At 46.1% G+C, this 17,583-nt stretch overlaps 1 protein-coding gene across 4 annotated transcripts in view; it reads left to right on the forward strand.

Moving 5' to 3' along the window:
* Nucleotides 1-11,511: 11,511 nt before the first annotated feature.
* KTI12 (KTI12 chromatin associated homolog) overlaps nucleotides 11,512-17,583 on the forward strand; it is a 143,914-nt gene continuing 137,842 nt past the window's right edge. Inside the window, exons 1-2 of one of the 4 annotated variants that reach the window (XM_063926577.1) lie at nucleotides 11,512-11,780; nucleotides 14,102-14,265. In XM_063926577.1, coding sequence (XP_063782647.1) covers nucleotides 14,118-14,265 — 148 coding nt within the window. In that variant the 5' untranslated portion in view covers nucleotides 11,512-11,780; nucleotides 14,102-14,117. Of the gene's footprint in view, nucleotides 11,781-12,039; nucleotides 12,148-14,101; nucleotides 14,266-17,583 lie in introns of those variants that run through there. The other 3 variants (XM_063926580.1, XM_063926576.1, XM_063926578.1) reach the window with 3 other exon arrangements.

Consider the following 17,583-nt stretch of genomic DNA (forward strand, 5'->3'; position numbering starts at 1 on the left):
GGAGGACTTTTTCCAATTGACCAGCCACCCGTGGGCTGTGAGGAATTGCACCGTCAGCTGAAGATGACTCAGGAGGACATCTTGGGAGCTTACCAGGAACAGCAGGTCGTCCAGATTCGGCAGGATCCTGATTCCCTTTTGACGGAGATGAGCTGTCATCACGGCCATGGCCTTGGTGAAAATCCGAGGGGCCGTGGTTAGTCCAAACAGCAGAGCCTTGACTTGATAATGGAGGTTGCCAATAGCAAACCGCAGATATTGCTGATGTGAAATGGAAATGGGTATATGCAGGTAAGCATCCTGTATATCCAGGGATACCATGTAGTCCCCAGGTTCCATGGCCTGTACAATGGAGCGCAGTGTTTCCATACGGAACTTGGAAACTCTCACAAATTTGTTCAGAGACTTGAGGTTGAGAATAGGCCGGAAAGACCCATTGGGTTTCGGAACTAGAAACTGGGTCGAGTAGTAGCCCCTTCCTTTTTGAGAGATAGGCACCGGCACCACCACTCCTGTCTCCAGGAGGGATTGTACAACCAAGTGTAAAGCTTGCGCCTTCAACAGGACGACCGTTGTGCAGAACTGGCGAGGGGGACGTCTCTTGAAGGAGACCGCGTACCCGTGAGAGACAACTTCCTGCACCCACGCGTCTGAAGTGGTCCTTAACCAGACCTGGGTGAACTGCAGAAGTTGGCCTCCCAAGGAGAGGCCCGTCCCGTCATGCTGCAGGCTTGTCCTGTTTGGAAGCAGGCTGACGAGCAGCCCAGGAGTGTTTAGATTTGGGCTTACTGGTCTTGGAAGCACAAGGCTGTCTCGAGTACACCTGACCCTTTGATTTACCTGAAGTCCGAAAGGAACGAAAAGTAGTACTTTTGGCTTTCGGAACAGAAGGAGTAGTATTAGGAAGGAACGCAGTCTTCGCAGATGCTAAGTCAGTCACGCTCTTGTTTAGATCTTCTCTAAAAAGGATGTCTCCCTTAAAAGGGAGCACATCCAGAGTCTTCTTGGAATCCAGGTCCACCTTCCAGGACCGTAACCAGAGAATATGGCGAGCCAAAATAGACGTAGTGGCTGCTTTGAACACCATGATTTCCTTTCGTCCCTGTTTGACTCACTTCTCACTACTATTCTCTCTCTCTCATGCCCTGAACAAGCCACTTCCATATACAATGCATCCCTTACTTCTGCTCTTGACTCACGTACTGCTGAGCGACACTGGAGGAAATCAGGCTCTAAGGCAGACTTCCTCCATTTCAAACTTATACTCTCATCCTTCAGTGCTAACCTTTCCCTTGCTAAACAATCGTACTTCAAGAACCTCATCTCCTCCGAGTCTTCGAACCCCCGGCGCCTCTTTGCCACTCTCAACTCACTCCTCTGCCCACCTCCACCTCGTCTCCCCTCCTCACTCTCTGCTCTTGACTTTGCCACTTACTTCACGTCCAAAATTTACTCCATACGTCAGGACATCACATCACAGCAGACCATCAGCAACATGCCTCCTCCCATAACTTACCACCCCTCCCCATCCCTCTCACCGACTTTTACATCTTTCTCCCATGCATTTGGTGAGGAAGTCATGGCCCTCATTCGTTCCTCTTCCCTTACCACCTCCCCTCTTGACCCAATACCCTCTCGCCTCCTCCGCCACCTCTCTTCTTCTGCCTGTTCCCATCTTTCCGACCTTCTGAGTCTCTCCCTCTCATCAGGCACTGTCCCCTCTGCCTTCAAGCATGCACTCATCTCTCCTATTCTTAAAAAACCTACCTTTGATCCAAACACTCTCTCCAACTACCGACCCATCTCTCTTCTCCCTTTTGCCTCCAAACTCCTTGAGCGTATTGTCTACAACCGCCTTACTTCCTTTCTTTCCTCACATTCACTGCTTGACCCATTCCATTCTGGCTTCCGTCCTCTCCACTCCACTGAAACTGCCCTTACAAAAGTCTGCAATGACCTCCATGCTGCTAAATCTAAGGGCCACTACTCTCTACTTATTCTTCTTGATCTCTCTGCTGCTTTTGACACTGTGGACCACCCTCTCCTACTGCAAATCCTTCATTTCATTGGTCTGTGTGATACTGCCCTCTCTTGGCTGTTTTCCTACCTCTCTGACCGTTCATTCTCTGTCTCCTCTCATGACTCCACCTCCCCCTTACTTCCATTAACTGTAGGTGTACCCCAAGGCTCTGTCCTTGGTCCTCTTCTTTTCTCTCTCTAAACATCCTCACTGGGTAAGCTCATTAGCTCTTTTGATTTCCAATATCGGGGGTCATTCCGAGTTGATCGCTAGCTGCCGTTGCTCGCAGCGCAGCGATCAGGCTAAAAATTGGCATTTGCAACAAACGGGTACAAAGACCTTTGTGGTTTTGCACAGGCACAACGCAAGAAGATTGACAGGAAGGTGGCGTTTCTGGGTGTCAACTGACCGTTTTCAGGGAGTGTTTGGAAAAACGCAGGCTTCCCGGGGAAAACGCAGGAGTGGCTGGGCAAACGCTGGGCGGGTGTGTGACGTCAAAAGCCAACCCTCCAACATTAGAATCAAGAATAGTAAGTTCAGGGCTGGTTTTGTTTTGCACAAAATGTTTTTGCAGGCGCTCTGCTGCAGAGGCGTTTGCACTTCTGCAAAGCGAAAATACACTCCCCGGTGGGTGGTGACAATGCGTTTGCACGGCTGCTAAAAACTGCTAGCGAGCGATCAACTCGGAATGACCCCCATCATCTCTATGCTGATGACACTCAAATCTATCTTTCCTCTCCAGACCTCTCCCCTGCTCTCCTCACTCGAATCTCCAACTGTCTCTCTGCTATCTCTGTTTGGATGTCCCAGCGCTTTCTTAAACTTAACATGTCTAAGACTGAGCTGATCATCTTCCCTCACGCATAACCTCACCTCCCACAATCTCATTATCTATTGATGGCACTACTATCTCCTCTAGCCCCCAAGTGCGCGGTCTTGGAGTGATCCTTGACTCCTCCCTCTCCTTCAAACCACACATTCAGCACCTCTCACAAACCTGAAATTTTCATCTAAAAAATATTTCCAGGATCAGACCAATACTGACCCAGGATGCTACTAAGACCTTTATCCACTCACTGGTCATCTCCAGACTGGACTACTGTAATCTCCTCCTGACTGGCATTCCTGACAAATACCTCTCTCCACTCCCATCTATCCTCAATGCTGCTGCCCAGCTCATTTTCCTCACCAAACGCACTACTTCCACCTCTCCTACAAGACCTTCACTGGCTTCTCTTCCCTTTCAGAATCCATTTCTAGCTTCTCACACTCACAAACAAAAGCCCTCACCCACTCCTCTCCCATTTACATCTCTGACTTTATCTCCCCTTACATGCCCACCCATCCTCTTCGCTCTGCTAATGCATGCCGACTCTCCTGCCTACTGATTACTTCCACTCCTACCGCCAAGATTTTTCACGTGCTGCTCCAATTTTCTGGAATTCCCTACCTCTCCCCCTCAGACTCTCCCCCTCTCTACAAAACTTCAACGGGCTCTCAAGACCCACTTCTTCACCAAACCCAGCCAAATCTCATCCTAACTCTCTGTTCTACGCTCTCTATGTACCCCGTCTGTGTCACCCCTGTCTGTCTACCCCTCACCTTTAGAATGTAAGCTCTCATGAGTAGGGCCCTCTTCCCTCATGTGCTTATCCTTTCTCTTACTTTAATAATCTTCAACTGTGTCAACTCCAGCAGTCCTCTGCCACCTGATATTTATTTCAGTGTTATCTGTTGATATAGCTATGCTTATTTACCCTGTACTTTTCCTATATTGTGTTCAACTGTAAGTTGCTGTTTTCCTGTTTTGATTATTTATGTACTCTGTAATTCGGCGCTGCAGAACCCTTTTGGCGCCATATAAAGGATAATAATAATAAATGATGCCCGCCTCAGAGGACGCCTCCTGAATATAGTGGGAGGCGGTAGTAATGTGAGGCAGACACGGTCTGTCAATGTCAGAAATATTTGAAGGTAGCTCATCCTCCAATACCTGGACCCATGCTTCGATACCCTTTGCAGCCCAGGAGGCCGCAATAGTCGGTCTATGTATCGCCCCATTTAAGGAAAAAATACACTTCAGACATCCCTCCACACGCTTATCTGTCAGTTACTTCAAGGAGGTGACAGTGGTGACAGGCAGAGAAGAGGACACCACAATCCGTGCGACATGAGAGTCTACCGGAGGTGCAGTTTCCTACTTGGTACTCAACTCCGTAGGGATAGGATAGCGAGCTAGCATCCTCTTAGAGAGGGAGAATTTCTTCCCTGGTGAAGCCCATGCCTCCTGACGTATGTCAATTAAACTGTTAGAGTGAGGGAACACAACTTTAACCCCCTTCTGACGCTTCAATTTATCAAGCTTCTTTGACACAGTAGTGGGATCTGCTTCATCATCAATCTGGAGAACCATTTTGATAGCTTCCACTAGTCAGGGACATTAACCTGAGTCAGAGGCCGCTGAGTCAGAGTCAGTCGGATCAGTATAAGCCCCATCCTCATCCGAAGTATCCGAAACATGAGTGGATTGGGAAGAGGAAACCACATGCTTGGAGTGCCCCTTGGCCCCAGAGGGCTGAGGTGTAGGCTTCTGTTTAACCAAAGATTTATTCAAAATCTGTATCTGGGCAGACAGAGTGTCCGCCCATGGCGGATTTGCTACAGGGACAATTTGTGGCTGTAATGGCACAGGTAGTCCTACAGGGGGCGAAAGACGTGTTACCAATGTATTTTACATACATGAGAAGATTGGCCACAGGAGCTACAGGTGGAGTGGGAGAGGTATGGGATCCAGCACCCATGTCCCCAGCAGCAGTCCCCCCCCCCCCCCCCCCATGTAAATCCATGGGATCAGCACTACCTGAGGCAAGAGCGTCTACGGAATTCCCGCCCTGTGTGGCAGACTTTATGAGGAATGTAGCCGTGGGGCACACAGTACAATATAGCCAGACATTAAGAATACCGTATACCAATCCCCTGATTTATGTGCTAATAAAATGGAAACATAAACAGAGAATTAAGTCGGTATGGGGTGACTGAAATACACAGAAAAATACACTGAGCCGTTTAGACTGTGTAGCACTATATATATATATATATATATATATATATATAATTTGGACCCTGACGCACTTATCCTCTCAGGGCACAGAATATAGTGATAGCAAGGGTGTGATACAATAAATGAAAACACACAGCAGCTATAGGCACACTCAGTCACAAACACAATGCAGATATAAAGTGCACCACGATAGTACTGCACTGGACAGGCAAATTACATATGACAATAGATATGTATATGCAGAGAGATATAACAATGCACAGTAATACTGGATGTATATCACAGAATAATTGTATCACCTATTCTGTTATAATTACTCTTTTTCTTAACTAACGCTGTCAACGACACGTAGAATACTCAAGTGCAGGGCTTAAAGTCATCCTGGAGAGGTGGGGGAGAAAGGGGTGTGGCCTCACAAGGAAGGGCGTGGCCACACAAAAGTACCCCAATTCAAAATAATGCCTCACAGTTGCACAATTTTATTCACATTGCCAGCCCCACATACTAGTTCCCTTTACACACACAATGCCTACAATATCAGAGCCACTTACACACAACCAATGGCAAGTATCCCCCCTACAACACCCCCCTTCCCTGTGCGCGCCACTCACCTTGACTGGCTGTGGTCACTTGTAGCCTGGAAGCACAGCGATGACAGCGAGAGAGCCTGGGGAGCGCAGTGGGCCAGCTGATGCTGCTGCAGAGAGAGGAGGCTCACAGTGCGGGGACGGCAATTAGCAGTGGCAAGCATAGCCGGACTGGAATACACGTACATAGCGGGCAGCGGCACGGCAGGTGGCAGAGAGCCTAGTGACAGTGACTTCAGCAGCACCCTCACTGGTCCGGCGCCTCTCACCCCCTCCTCATCTCACTCCCTGCTTCAGTGGCTGTGGGCTGGAGCATCAGGTCCCGGCTGCGGTGTAAAACTAGCAGCGGCTGCCAGACAGACCTGGCTCATGGAACCGACTGCTATTGAAAAGAAGCGAGGCCGCACTTTGAATCTGGCACCAATTGTGCGCCATTCACGGCTCCCGGACCGTCAGCTAATGAGAAGCTGCCACTTGGCAGCTGCTCATTGGCTGGCGGTCCGCGAGCCGTGATTGGCTCATGTGAGATTTGAAAAAAGCCGCCCCTTTTTTTTATTGGTGCTGCAGCTGGTCCGCAACCCGGGATTGGCTGGCGGCCGCTGCCACCTTTTTACAATGCAGCAGGGTCCTGATGCTGTGGCTGAGCGGAGGCGGAACTGGTTCCGCCTGCAATTATAGGTGACGGAACGCAGTTCTGCCCGATTCCTCCCCACTTTAACCACTGCTCAAGTGACTGTAAAAGCACGGCGCTGTGACAGGTGGCTTTACAGGGGAGACATCAGCCCAGCAATCCCGTTGAGAGCAGCCCTTGCTATAGAAATGGCGCCAGATCTCTGCAGGGAGTGAGGGAGAAAGTGAAAGCAGCTCCAGGGCAGGAACACCTGCAGAAGGTGGCGCCCGGAGCTGCGGGGAGGGGCTACAGGTCAACGCCTTATCCCCTCACACTAGACTTCACCACCGGTACTTATGGAGCCTATATCAAACGGTTTTTCAAGACAACCGACCTGCGCTCCGGCTGCCCTGGTGGATATAGTGGGGCCCCTGAGCCGTACAGTGTCCACGCCAGCCGCACGGTCTCCGGGGATCGCAATTTAGCCTGGCGGGTCCCACCTGGGGGACCCTCTTACCTCCTCTCCGTGTCCTGCAGCCACGCGATCCTGGAGATGTGCAGCGGTGGTGTGCCAGAATACCGGTGCGTCTCCGCTGTAAGTACCAGGGAACCAGGCCGCGGGAGTATACAACGCCGCAGTGAGGAGGTGATGGAACCACAGCACAGTATGTCCCCTGGACATAAACAGTGCTGCAACCCAAGAAGTATCTTCAGTAAAGCTTTAGTCTTCTTTTCTTTAGGGCTGCCTAACGCAGCCCCCCTGTTAGTGACCTGCTATGCAGGCACCAACTTTAAAACTGAGCTCCTGTGCACAGAGGCGGGGTTATAGAGGAGGCGGTGCAGTGCATCCTAGGAACAGTCAAAGCTTTTAGCCTGTTGGTGCCTCGGATCAAGATCCAACGCTACACCCCCGATGTTATTCCCTGTGAAATCCCAGTATACACTGTTGCAGATATATAGTTTAAATTCCCAATACATACATATAAGTGTATATATTGGGGATTAATTTTTACAACGTGGATATAAATTACGAGATTTAAGATCCATAAAGACCAAAGTGGAAAAACTGTCATGGTAGGAAGTTCTAATGCTGAAGGCCAAGGATGATAAAATACAAAAGATCCCGTGGGTCACTAGATACACCAATAAAAGTGTTAAGATTAAGAAGGGTATCAATAAACTATGGCCCATAGTGAACACAGATATAGATCTACCGACACTTCAAAACGTTCACTTATTGCTGGTTTACGTGAGAGGACAGAATCTGAATGACAAATTAGATATCACTGAATTAAACAAGGGTACTCCAGCCGTACATTTTTTGTCCAAGAAAAATGGTTGTTACCGTTGTATAGGTTGCACCACATGCCACTCCATGTTGGTGGGTGACCATATTCGACACCCCTATATGGGAAAAAAAAAATCCAATCAAGCATGCATTGACATGTACATCTAGATTTGTGGTTTACACTCTGTCTTGCCCATGTGGATTACTCTACGTGGGCAAGACAGAGTGCCAACTTAGAGAACATATGGCTAATCAATTCAACTCACGAACGAATTGGCATAGGATGGGGCCACATTGGACCCCATCGCACAACCAAGCTTCTGTAGGACCACCTGTGGATTTATTTGTGGAGTTGTTGACTCTAGCGTTAACTAGAAATTATTTTCTTTTTAACTGTGAGTTCTTCCTACAGAAGCTTGGTTGTGTGATGACATGAACATACAGCTTAGAGACAATCAGTTGGTCACATCTTTGTTTTCTAAGGAAACTGACAGAAACACCTTACTTAAATTTGACAGCTTCCATCCTCTCCCATTGAGGCATGGTCTTCCCTATTCTCAGATGCTCAGGGTAAAGAGGATCACAAGTGACCCCCAACAAGTAGATCAGGCATTGGAGAACATGGTAACTAAGTTTAGGGATAGAGGATATGATAAGAAAACCCTTATCGTCACTAAACATAGAGTGAGTCAAATTCCCTGAGAAACATTATTGAAAAGCAAAGTAGTGACCACAGATCCTGTTAAGAAAATTCCATGGGTGAATAGGTACACTAACACAAGTACTAGAACCAACACAGAAATTAAGGGAATTTGGCCGATTGTCAGTTCTGACAGAGACCTTTCGGGTCTCTATGACACCCGAATTATGCCAGCATATTCTAGAGGTAAGAATTTGAAGGATATGCTGGTAAAGTTAGATGTGACTGAATTTACTAAACCAAAACCTGTGCAGCACTTTTTAACTAGAAAGGCAGGTTGTTTTCGTTGTATAGGGTGTGTCACATGCAGATCTCTTTGGTGGGTGATACAATTAATCATCCCTGGTCTGGAAAAAAGTTCACTATTAATTATCCACTCACGTGCACATCCAGGTTTGTCATTTACGTTCTGTCTTGCCCATGTGGTCTTTATTATGTGGGCAAGATGGAATGTCAGTTTAGAGAGAGAATGGCTAACCACAGGTCGGCCATTAGAGCAGCCTTGGAGACCGTCACGAGCGACCAACCTATGGCTCGCCATTGTGCACAACAGACACACAGTATAGCAAGCATCAGGAGCAACTTGATTGATCATGTCCCTGCGTCTGTACGCGGTGGTAATCGAGGACAAAAACTCCTCCAGTTAGAGAGCCGTTGGATATTTAAGCTAGATACATTGGCCCCAAGGGGCTTAATTGAACAAATGGGATTACATTCTTCCCTATAATATGGTTGATCAACTGTATATTTATATATGACTAGTACCTTTGGTAAAATTTAATAGCTGGTATTTATACTGTATGTGTTAAATAATGTCTTGGGATATGGAGTGATTCTGTCCCATATGATCGTTATTTTAGTTTATATAAGTGTATATATGTGTGTTTTGTATTCTGTATAATATTGTGTGTTATATAAATGTTTTGTTTTATTATGGGGTTATTGTATGTAATGATTATGTTGGTACCTAGGTAACGGTCATGTGATGCGCGCGCTGTACCCGCTGTATCGTGTAGCCGCTGGGAGCAGATGTCCGCGGTCAGCGTGGTTGATTGAGCTGCAGGCGTCTTCACAGGTGAGGCTGATTCCGCACGCTGACCAGGGGGAAGGGTTTGTGAGTATATAGTGTTTGTAATTGTCTTTGTGTGTACATCCCTGATGACGGGCTGATGCCCGAAACAATTGTTGGATGATTTGTCACTGATTAAAGCATTGAACAAAGTCCTCTGGGCGCCGCCCATATCTTCATCTATATCTATATCTATATCTATATATATATATATATATATATATATATGTGTGTGTGTGTATATCTCCGGGAAAATGGTCACCGCAACATTTTTCTGGAGACCTGCGCAAGGCATAACGCTAGGGTCTGCTAATGACCATAGTACTGACAGAGTCACTGCGCTGCCGACTAGAGAGGAGGGGGCCCTGATGGAGACTGACCACCAGCCCATACACCAGAGACTGAGTTAGATTTGGTGGGGCAATGAGCTGGATGTGAAGTAGGGGCCCAATTCGGGTTGAATCACTAATAGCGATCCAACAGCAAAAACTACGATAAGGATGCGGGTGCATGTGCAGCACCCGTACTGTGCATGTACCCACATTTCCTGCGAGTGCTTGCAGAAAATGCAAACAATCAGGCAGAGGCTTTCACAGGGCGGGGGGGGGGGCAACGCTCCGTTTCCTAGGTGGAGACGGGGCATTGCAGGGGCGCGGTTTCTAAACGGGGGCGGTACGAAAAGGGGGCGTGATCGGGGCAGGAGGTAACCCTAATTTCTGCGATGAAGCAGAAATTGCGATGCGATCGCAATTTCTGCTTGATGAAGGGAAGGGGGGCAGCGGCGGTCAGCATGCTGGGCCGTCTTGCCCTGCGATGGGCGGCCCCCAGCATGGGTTCCCATGGATTGCAAATTCTTCTACTTAGGGGAGGCTGTGATCTCTCCCTACCCATCTCATCCCACTAGTTACACCCTCATATCAGTTCCCAGTCAGACATTTCTGAAACTGTACAAACCGACAGCATCAACATTGTTTACACGGCAACACAAGGATAAAAGTTTGTTAATGATAAATTTTGAAAAAATATATTAAATACATTGTGCCTGCCTGTCATCCCCAGGGTCCGTCATGTGGTGGTGTACAGTTGTGCTTCTGACTGTCCACATGTTTTATGAGGGTGTGGTATGTTAGATAGATTAGACTTAGGTCGACAGTGTCTAGGTCGACCACTATTGGTCGACAGTAAGTAGGTCAACATAGTTTATAGGTCGACAGAGACTTTAGGTCAACATGTACTAGGTCGACATGAGTTTAAATAAAAATGATGGTGTAGTTTTCTTCGTAGAGTGACGGGGAACCCCAATTAGTGCACCATGTGCAAGGTGCCTTGCTCTGCTACCGCTACGCTCGGCACAGGTTACCGTTCCCAATTGTAGTCCACGGGTGTAGTATGGCTGACCGGCGGTCTCCTGACCGCCGGTCAGCTTACCGACGCCGGGATCCCGGCAGCATACCGACGCCGGGATCCCGGCGGGGAGGGGCGAGTGCAGCAAGCCCCTTGCGGGCTCGCTGCGCTCGCCACGCTGCGGGCTCGGTGGCGACCTGCGGTCGCCACGGGTTCTATTCCCACTCTATGGGTGTTGTGGACACCCACGAGTGGAAATAGTCCCTGTTGGTCGGCATGCCGACCATCGGGAAAGTGAGCCGTCGGGCTCGTGGAGGAGGTCATGTGACTGTCGGTTAGCTGACCGGCGGTCACATGAATACCACCCGTAGTCCACATGGATCGTAAAGTGTGAAAAAGTAAAAAAAATGTGAAAAACTCATGTCGACCTTTTTCCATGTCGACCTAGTACATATCGACCTAGAAACCATGTCGACCTACGGACTGTTGACCAATAGTGGTTGACCTAGACAATGTCGACCTAAAGACCGGATCAGGTTTTATGATTAGCACTGGCTTTGTCCATCATTATGATCATGAATAATTTTATTTGGTCCTGGACCACCATCCGATTCATGGCACCCCTGCAAGAGCCTCACTTTACCCCAGGGTGAATAGGCACCCAGTTTGGGAACCAGTGCATTAAATAGTAACCTCTGAATGCAGAAACGTGTATCTTTAATTGAAGTTGCACAATAACTGTTTCAGTGGTTGAGCAGGTAGTAAACAACTATACATTGCAACATATCAATGTGAGAGCATAAATATAGATAATGTGCACACAGCAATCGGTGTACAGCGGTAGCAGTGACACGTGACGCTCACATTATCCTAGCGGCACTGAATCTGACGCACGCGCCCGGACATCTGTGCTGCTGACAGCAGCTGGCGGAGTACTGCAAGGCAAGCAGGGACTGAGAGCCGCCTCTCACCACGTGACCAGAAACACAGACAGGTGCCTGTCGGGAATATGGCGCCGTCCGTCCTGCTGCCAGGAATAGTGACAGGCTTGTAGTCCAGTCTCTGGCTTCGGTGTGCGGATGGATACTGGATCACCTTGAAGTGAGTGCAATCGGCGTTGTGTTTGGGAAGTGATTTCATTGTGTAGGCAATTTCCTGTGAGATAGGTAGTTCATACTTGCCTACCTGACCCTCTCCATGAGGGAGAAAATGCTCTGTTCCTGGACTTTCCTGGTAATGTATGATTGCCATCACCTGTGGTGAAACACCTTTCTTATCAATTAACTAGCTCACCACAGGTGATGGCAATCATACATTACCAGGAAAGTCCAAGAACAGAGCATTTTCTCCCTCATGGAGAGGGTCAGGTAGGCAAGTATGAGGTAGTTACTGATAGGGATCACTGGCTGCTCAACCTGGCTACGAAGGCCGAGCCATAACCGAGGCCGGAGGGTTCATATATGTCAGTGTGAGTTGCCTTCGTGCAAAGGACCTGGACGTGACAAAACGAGTGGGCAGGAGAGAACTTCCGCCCTTACAGCTCCTAAATGTTTTCTTCGTTCTCCGTCCGTTTGGGGTATTTTTTTTTTTTGCTATGCAGCATTGGACGCTCGCCACGCATCGGGCACGGTGTCTCGCTTCGCTCGCCACACTTTTCTATTCCAAATAGATTGTGACATGGACCCAGGGGGTTATGGGAAAGGTCCTCTGCACGAAGAGAATCTAGACGCTACCAACAGAGGATGGGGTAAATTTACAACTCCAATGCCCACGCCCTGACTCTCCTGGGGTGGCGGCTGCAGCTAATTCCCGCCCCCCCCCCCCAATCCTCTCCTGGAAATGGGGGCATGCCACGAGTCCACACCCCCTAACTTGCAGCATGCCAATGTGGCGTGTACCTGCACCCGCTTGTGATGTGCGCATGCCCCCCCTGTGCGTGTTCACAAATGCCTGGGCCCATTTGAAGCCCTAGTCCATCCCTGCCTTACAATAATCCACTCCAGTCCCTAACCCTCAACCCAATACTTACCATTGGGATGCCATCAGTCAGGGTTCCGGTGTCAGTCACCTGATAGCCTTCATCCACCGCATCAGGGATGCTGACCGCATCGCGTGCTGCTGTGTATGTGTCACTGTGGGCCTTCTGTCTCGCTGACAGGATAATGAGGCTGTGTCACTATAAGACATACTGGTGAAGTGAGGCGCAAAGAGGCTTCTGGTTCAATAGTCCCTCTAATACCCCTTTCACATCACACAAATAACCCGGTATATTGCCGGTTCGAGGTGCGGTGTGAAAGGGGTATGTTAGAATTTCCCGGGTCGACTGACCCTTTATTTTAACCCTGGGAATAAAGCAGGGTTGAAGTGCAGTGTGAACGGGTTGTTCACTCTACAGCAGGCATTCCCAACCGCGGTCCTCAAGGCACACCAACAGTGCAGGTTTTAGTGATATCCAGGCTGCAGCACAGATGGTTAAATCAAAATAACTGAGGTACTAATTAAGTCACCTGTGCTGAAGCCTGGATATCACTAAAACCTGCACTGTTGGTGTGCCTTGAGGACTGTGTTTGGGAATGCCTGCGCTAGAGGGACAGGTGGCGCTTGGAGATGATCTGATCTCCGGGCGCCACTTCTGCACACGTCACCGCTGACTTCACCAACCCGACAATATGCTGGGTTGGTGCTGCCAGTCTGAACGGAGCCTCAAGCAGGTCGCAGTTGGGAAGGACCCCATGTACAGATCCTGGGTGCGACCCGCTTATTGCGATGTGAAAGCTGTATAAGTATGAAAGTTGTTACATTACTATTGCTACAACTGCACTGGGTTTGTGTGGCCAAATAGGCTGCTGTCCACGTCAATGGGAGTAATATGGTGTGTACACACAGTGAGATATTTTCTTACGATTTTTGACTATATAGTCAAAATCGTAAGAAAAGTTAGTGCAGATCGCAAGGTGAAAGTCCCCTTACGATCCCGATTCAATGCCGATGTGCGGTCGGCATTGCAAGACTAGATAGACTGTGCAAGCAAGTCAATTTTGACTATCTCTATAGAAGAGATAGTCAAAATTGACACTTAGCCAAAATTGCACATAGTCAGTATCGCAAGCACATAATGAGTGTGTTTGCGTTACTGACTATGTGCCGACCTAGCCCCTGTCTCATAGTGAGAATCGGCATAGCCCGAATCTCACAGTGTGTATGGGCCTATAGGCAGCACACTGTACAATTGAGCTTTTGTCCTAATTGGCTACAAAATATCTTTGACTTTCAGAAAAAAAAAATATTTTGAGTTGTTTGGTTTGCCAAAGATTAGTAGCTTTACATATATTTATTGATAATGCAAGTAATATTGATTTGCAGAATAAATTAAATCTTTAAAGTATCCTTTACGCTTATTTTGCTTTATCGTTTTATTCTAGCAAACTGGTTCCAACAATGCCTCTTGTATTGATGTGCGGGTTCCCTTGCAGTGGGAAGAGTCAGAGAGCATTGGAGCTTCAGGAACACCTAACGCAGAGTGGTCGAAAAGTATATATTATTGGAGACCATGTCCTTGGAGTAGACCGTAATGCTGTTTATGCAGGTAGGGACGGATCATTTTCATTATACTGCTTAACATTTGAAATGTAACTGGGAAAATGAACGACGCCCATTAAAAACAAAGTATACTTTTTTTGCTGAGTTTTGGATTGTCAGAAACATGACACACTAAAGCATTTTTACATTTGTAAAAGGGAATTACTAGCCTGTTTGCACTTAACTCTCCTTAACTAAGTACTGATTCACACTGTTAAAATCTTAAGATGGGTACACATTGATAGATATATCGTCCATTCCATCAAACGGTTATATATCTGTAGGTCATCATCAGGTGTGTACACACAATAGGTTTGTGAACGACGTTTGCAGACATATTGGGCTGTATTCAATTCTTTTCACCCCTTTCCACACCTGTTCTATTTCTGCTGACGGGTGTGGTATAATTTCAGCTCACTACCCCCTGGGGTAGCGAGGGTACCCATCCCTTTATGCAGCTAAACCTAATTATTATAGGAACAATAACGGGGATCACTTTAGAAAGGTGAGTGGGCGTGATATCATTTGAATACCGCCGATTGCGTCGACCATGCAGCACAGCCATTGCCTATATATCAGCAAGATATAATCGGCATGTCTGGCTTTGTGTATGGGCGACCTGCCAACCGCCTGTACACTTGCTGCAGGGATTAACGTCACAGCTGGACGGGAAAATTAAAATTCCCGCCCAGTTGTGATGTCTGATTCGACATATCAAGCAGCCAGATGGTAAATGTCAAAACAAAAATCTGCAACAAACGAGCGCCTAATCATCAAATAAGAATTAGAAGCCAATGCGTGTTACATAGAATAAAATGATCACAATTGTATGTTCCTGATAGTCTGCGCTTGCCGGAATACTATGTGTAGTATTGTGGTGATAGCATGGAAAAAGAACAAACGGCTGCGCTGAATATCAGGAACGAAACATAATGTACAGAGAGCCAACGTAAAAAATAACAATGTTTATTAATAAAACATATAAAAAGATTAATTATCAAATAACCGGTGAATAATGTATATATATATATATATATACGACATTCACTAAACGTGAACTGGTGGTATATTGTAATAACTCAGCTTTTTGAGGGTGAAGAGTTCCAAGTTCCACTTGTTAGATAATTGATAAGTACCAGGTATGCTGGTGGAATCCTAATGGATTACAAGTCCCTCAGTTGAAAGTGATATTCAATACCTTTCCAAAATGGGCTGGTAAGAGCCGAGCGTCCTCGGCTTCAATGTCCTGCAATGCCCATGTACGCTGTGCAGCGGAAAGGAGGAGACCGTCTCTCTGACAACCCGGTCGTGGCGGCGTGTGCGCTGGAGCCGCTGATGTCGGATGCTGTAGACGGAGAGTGCAGCGGGGACCAAGGAGCACCTGGAAGATTTCACCTTAGCGGAGTGTGGATAGGGGCGGGTCCTGACGCGTTTCGTCACGTTCACGTGACTTTCTCAAAGGTAGATACCTGCCTCCTAGGTCATCCGGTATTTAAAGGCTGAGTTGATTAATGTGGACAGGTGAATGTCATCAGCAATGTTAAAAGCAATAAAAATGCAAGAAACGAAGGCTCTCATGTACTAACACATAACATTGTATATAGTTGGCAGAAATGACTAGAAAAAGATACATTTATAATTGACTTATTGGTATCAGAGAGAGGTGTAGATTTAATATGGTTATACTTTATATTGTAGTAAATAGTAAGCCATTGAGAATAATGGTTTCGGTTCAGGTGTCATGACAGGTGTATTGATTCACAACAAATTAGATCACCTGCTAACTTCACCTATAATGAGTGGCAGATATTTATCACAAGGTTCACTGGACAAATATTGTTATCCGTATATGTACTAGTGGTGCCGTTTTAGGTTAAAAGAAGTTTAATCAAAGGGAAAAAAATATATCTATTTATATAAATCACCTCTACATAAAAAATCGGACCGAGAGGGAAAACTTTTAAGTATTAGTATAAACATGATTCGAACTCTAGAATTCAAAACTAATGCTAGTCTGTCCTCTAACCTAATGCGCCACTGAGTCTGAGGTTTATATAGAAGACAGACTGAGAGATAAAAAATCGGACCGAGAGGGAAAACTTTTAAATATTAGTATAGACATGATTCGAACTCTAGGATTCAAAACTAATGCTAGTCTGTCCTCTAACCTGATGCGCCACTGAGTCTGAGGTTTATATAGAAGACAGACTGAGAGATAAACACAATAATTTGCTTGTTTCAATATATTATAACAAAGGTGAGGGTAGTCTAACAAATGGATATCTCATATAGAAGGACATATTCTAAATTCTATAGATGAATCTAATTAGTGATTACAACATCCTTTGTATGCAACATCGTTTATCAAATATAATAAAGATATCTTCTTTGTTGTACTATATTTATAATAAATAAATGATAAAACTAAAAGATAAAAGATAAATGTAAACAAAAGAAAAGGAAAAAATATAAACAAAAATGGGAAAAAAAGGACAGTCCTACATATAGGAATGATAATCTATTGCAGATGGACTTCCTTCATCAAACTCTGGATCTTTCAGGGAATCATCACCAGACAGATGATACCAAAGTATGTATTCATAATACAGATGTTTTGTTTCATATAGATATACACTATAGGGTTGGAAGAGGGGGGAGATAGTTTCTATACTTGAAATTATTAAACAATCTGCACAGATGTTACTCAAATGTGATATAAGGAGAGTCGAAAAAAATGAATTTTCATGAAAGATCAAATTCTATACTTTCATTGAGCCCTTCCGGTGTAAGTGTTCTTAATTTATGTATCCAATAATTATCCCTAAGACATAGTTTTCTATATCTATCTCCCCCCCGTATTGTGGGTTTGATTATCTCTATACCCACTAGTTGGATGTCATCCGGATCTTTATGATGCTTTTCTAAAAAATGTCTGGAGACACTATGAAATATTAGGCCCTTTTGGATGTTACGTCTATGCTCAAGGAACCTCGTCCTGAGTTTGCGAGTTGTTCTACCTACATACATTGGGTTACATTTACAAACCAATATATAAATAACAAAGGAACTATTGCAATTGATATGAGAACATATCTCAAATTCAGATGAATCTGAGGCACCAAAGCTTTTTGTGTTATTCTGAATATATGAACATGTTATACATTTTTTGGCACTCTTCCAACCCTATAGTGTATATCTATATGAAACAAAACATCTGTATTATGAATACATACTTTGGTATCATCTGTCTGGTGATGATTCCCTGAAAGATCCAGAGTTTGATGAAGGAAGTCCATCTGCAATATATTATCATTCCTATATGTAG

Source organism: Pseudophryne corroboree, chromosome 6, assembly GCF_028390025.1.
Source record: "Pseudophryne corroboree isolate aPseCor3 chromosome 6, aPseCor3.hap2, whole genome shotgun sequence".
In the NCBI taxonomy this organism is placed as follows: domain Eukaryota; kingdom Metazoa; phylum Chordata; class Amphibia; order Anura; family Myobatrachidae; genus Pseudophryne; species Pseudophryne corroboree.